The 3,952-nt window shown below is 40.3% G+C and overlaps 1 protein-coding gene across 1 annotated transcript; it reads right to left on the minus strand.

Annotated features, from left to right (window-relative positions):
- Positions 1-1,761: 1,761 nt before the first annotated feature.
- On the minus strand, positions 1,762-2,739 carry LOC105860131 (olfactory receptor 13A1). The gene has a single exon (XM_012744639.2). The coding sequence runs from the start codon at positions 2,686-2,688 to the stop codon at positions 1,762-1,764; it is 927 nt and encodes a 308-aa protein (XP_012600093.2). The 5' UTR covers positions 2,689-2,739.
- Between the last annotated feature and the right edge of the window lie 1,213 nt (positions 2,740-3,952).

Consider the following 3,952-nt stretch of genomic DNA (forward strand, 5'->3'; position numbering starts at 1 on the left):
AAAACATAGATGTACAGGTCTCTTTTTGATATAATGATTTATTTTACTTTGGGTAGATAGCCAGTATCTATTGCTGGTATTGCTGGATCAAATGGTAGATAAACTTAGTTCTTTGAGAAATCTTCATACTTTTTTCCCATAGAAGTTATATTTATTTCCATTCCCACCAACAATGTATAAGCGTTCCCTTTTCCATGCATCAGCACCAACACCTATTGCAACATCTATTGTTTTTTGACTTTTTAATAATGGCCATTCTGACCGGGGTAATGTGGTATCTTATCGTGGTTTTAATTTGTATTTCCCTGATGATTAGTGATGTTGAACATTTTATCCATATGCTTATTGGCCATTTGTAACTCTTCTTTGAAAAAAATGTCTTTTCATGTCCTTTGCCTACTTTTTAATGGGGCAATTTGCCTATTTTTTTTCTTGCTGATTTGAGCTCCTTATAGATTCTAAATATTAGTCTTGTTGGATGTATAGTTTGCGAATATTTTCTCCTATTCTGTAGGTTCTGTTTATCTGCTAGTTATTTCTTTTGCTGTGCAGAGGCTTTTTAATTAAGTTCCATTTGTTTATTTTTGTTTTGTTGCATTTGCTTTTGGGGTCTTAGTCATAAATTCTCTGCCTAGGCCAATGTCCAGAAGAATTTTTCTAGGTTTTTTTCTGGAATTTTTATTGTTTCAGGTCCCAATAACTAACTGATCTTTGACAAAGCAGACAAAAACATACACTAGGGAAAAGACACACTATTTAATAAATGGTGCTGGGAAACCTGAATAGCCACAAGCAGAAGAATGAGACTTCTTTTCATCTTTAGTGGATCATGATAAAGAGAATGGATTTTTCAGGACAGTTTTCTAATAGCACAAAGCACAAATACAAGACCTGTCTTCATTACACATGGAGGGTTTGTCCACCCAGTTATATTCTAAAGCAATAAAAGGATAGCAATGCCTTGTCACAATGTTGTATAACTTATTAGAGCCAAGTTATAGAGTTTGTCTCCATTCCAGGCCAGTGAGGTAGGTCAGATACTCATAATCTGTCAAGGAGGGGTGAGAAATCTTGGACATTTTTCTAGGTGTTAAAGTTAGAATTTCTATATCAAAGCAAAGTAGTGGTCCTAATAATACATTATACCTTGAGTGTTACTGAGAAGAAAAGAGAAAAACAGAAACAACAGTTTGCATTAGAATCAAACTATTTCCAATGTCCGGCTGGCTTCAGATGAAAGACTTGAGGTAAGATCATGGGGGCAGAAGGTTTCTTAGGGACCAGTGGTCACCTTAAAGCAATTCCTCAGTCTGACAGTCCTCCAAGCACTGTGGAGTCCACAATCCTGCCTAAATCTACACACCTAAATACTAGATGTAATTTCAGGCCTATACACCTAAATTCTAGGTGCAATTTCAGGATTTATACCCTGAATACTGCACATGAAAAAGAATAAAAAGGAAAACATTTGATATGGCTATAAGTCTAAAACACAAGGAGCATTTTTTTCTTTTCCTAAAGAGCTTTGCTTCTGTGTCAATTCAGCACTGACACCGCCTTGTGGTCAGACATCGAGGTCCCATGTCTCAGAGGCTTGTGGGTCACGCCCAACCTCAACCCTCCCACCAGCCAGTCGTGGAGCACCAGGTCTCTGAGCTAATCCATGCAGATGTCCCACTGGCGTGGGAAAGGCAGGCTTACTGGCCTTCCAGACCAAAACTTGCTAATCAGACTCCTCACAGAAAGGTTAATTCCCACAAGTTAATTTCTGAAGAAAGGGAAAAGCTTCCTGAGGGCTGCTTTGACCTCCTTGTTTCTCAAAGTATAGATAAGGGGGTTGAGAGTAGGGCTCAACATGGTGTACAGCACGCCAGCCAACTTGCTCTTCTCTGCACTGTAGCTGGAGATGGGGCTTATGTAGGCATAGAAGACAGAAGTGTAATACATGCACACCACAATTAGGTGGGACGAGCAGGTGGAGAAAGCTCTCTGCTTCCCCTCTGCAGTCCGCATCTTCAGGATGCTGGAGATGATGAAGCCATAGGACACGATGGTCATGAGGAAGTTCACTATGCCATAAAAGGTGTCAGCCAGGACAATCATGACACTGTTCACATAGGTGGAGCTACAGGAGAGAAGTAGCAGAGGAGGGATCTCACAGAAGAAGTGGGTAACAACATTAGGCCCACAGAAATTCAAGCGCAGCATCAGCCCTGTGTGGATGGCTGTGTTGAAGGCGCAGAGCACCCACACACCTGTGGCTAGCATGCTGCAGAACACCCTGCTCATCATGGTGCTATAGTGCAGGGGGTGGCAGATGGCTGCATACCGGTCATAGGCCATGACCGTGAGGAGGAGCAGCTCAGAAGATGCAGCCCACGTGAGAAAATAGAGCTGGGCCATGCAGCCTCCATAGGAGATGGAGCGCCCCTCTGACACCAGACCCGCCAGGGCCTTGGGCATGATGGAAGAGGTGCAGATGATGTCCATAGTAGCCAAGTTGAACAGGAAAAAGTACATGGGAGTGTGGAGCCCAGGGTTAAAGGTGATGGCCAAAATGATGAGGACATTACCTGTGAGGGCCACAGAGTAAAGGGAGAGGAAACAGAGGAATAAGAGCACCTGGTATTCTGGGTGCTCTGAAAAGCCCTGCAGGACAAACTCTGTTACCAGGGTCTGGTTACTCATGTTCCTTGTGCTGAGAGGGTTTTCCAGGACTATCAAATGAATCTCCACCCACAGCTTCGTGTGATTTCAGGGCTAGAGAGATAAAGGAGAGGGGTGCTAAGGAAAGCTGCTACTATGTTTCATTCACACCTCACATTATGAAATGAATTATATTATATAAATGCACTAGAACATATTAATTAAGACAAATACACCAATATTATAACAAGCAAAGGGCATGAATACTTATTTTGTAAAAAGTAAATACAAATGGCCAATTAAACTCATGAAGCATCATTCAACCTCATTCAAAGAAATGCAAATTAAATCAATGATCCACTCTTTCTTGTCCATGATTTAGCAAAGTTAGAAAAGCATGCTATTGACTAACATGAGCATGTTGCAAAGATGCAGGCCTTTTAAAATGTGTATTCCCTATGCAGTCATAAAAAAGAATGAAATGATGTTTTTTGTAGCACTTGGATGGAACTGGAGGCCATTATCCTAAGTGAAGTAATGCAGGAATGGAAAACCAAACACCACATGTTCTCACTTGTAAGTGAAAGCTAAGCTCCAGGCACACAAGGACATACGGAGTTGTACAATGGACACTGGATACTCAGAAGGGGGAGGATGGGCGCAGGTAAGGGAAGAAAAACTGTCTGTCAAGTGTACTGTACGCTATTTGGTGACAGGCACGCTAAAAACCAAGACGTCACCACAATACAATTCATCAGTGTAACAAAAAACCACTTGCACCCCTAAATCTATTAAAATGAAAACAAAACAAATAAAATAAAGTATTCCATTTGAGCCAGAACTTTTCCTTTTGGAAATTTATCCTAAGGAAATAACTCAAAACATCTTTAAGGTGACAGGGCAGTGCTATTTATAATAGTGAACACTTAAAAGCAGCCTATACTCATGAGTATATTATGGTATTTTGATATAATGCTGTGTAATTATCAAAATAATGCTTTGAAAGTATTTTACTGATGCTTGTAAAAATGGAATGAAAAAAGATTAAAAGTAACATGTGCAATAGAATCTCATTTAGTTTTTTTTGAAGCATGTTTGTGTATGGACCTGTAGAAAAACAACTGGTGAGTGACAGAGCAGAGTTTGAACGATGGGAGTGGATTATGGCTAATTTTCATTTCCTTGATTGTTTTGGTCTACATTTTCTGATTTCTCTATACAATGATCCTTCTAAAAGGCAGATGTATCATACTATTCTCCTAACAATTTTTCCATGGCTCCCCACTGCTGACAGAATAAATGCTTC

This window comes from Microcebus murinus, chromosome 14 (genome assembly GCF_040939455.1).
Source record: "Microcebus murinus isolate Inina chromosome 14, M.murinus_Inina_mat1.0, whole genome shotgun sequence".
NCBI classification, from domain to species: Eukaryota; Metazoa; Chordata; class Mammalia; order Primates; family Cheirogaleidae; genus Microcebus; species Microcebus murinus.

Bases quoted from the DNA above. Each gene is read 5' to 3' on its own strand.
- LOC105860131 (XM_012744639.2), bottom strand. From the start codon at position 2,688: ATGAGTAACCAGACCCTGGTAACAGAGTTTGTCCTGCAGGGCTTTTCA.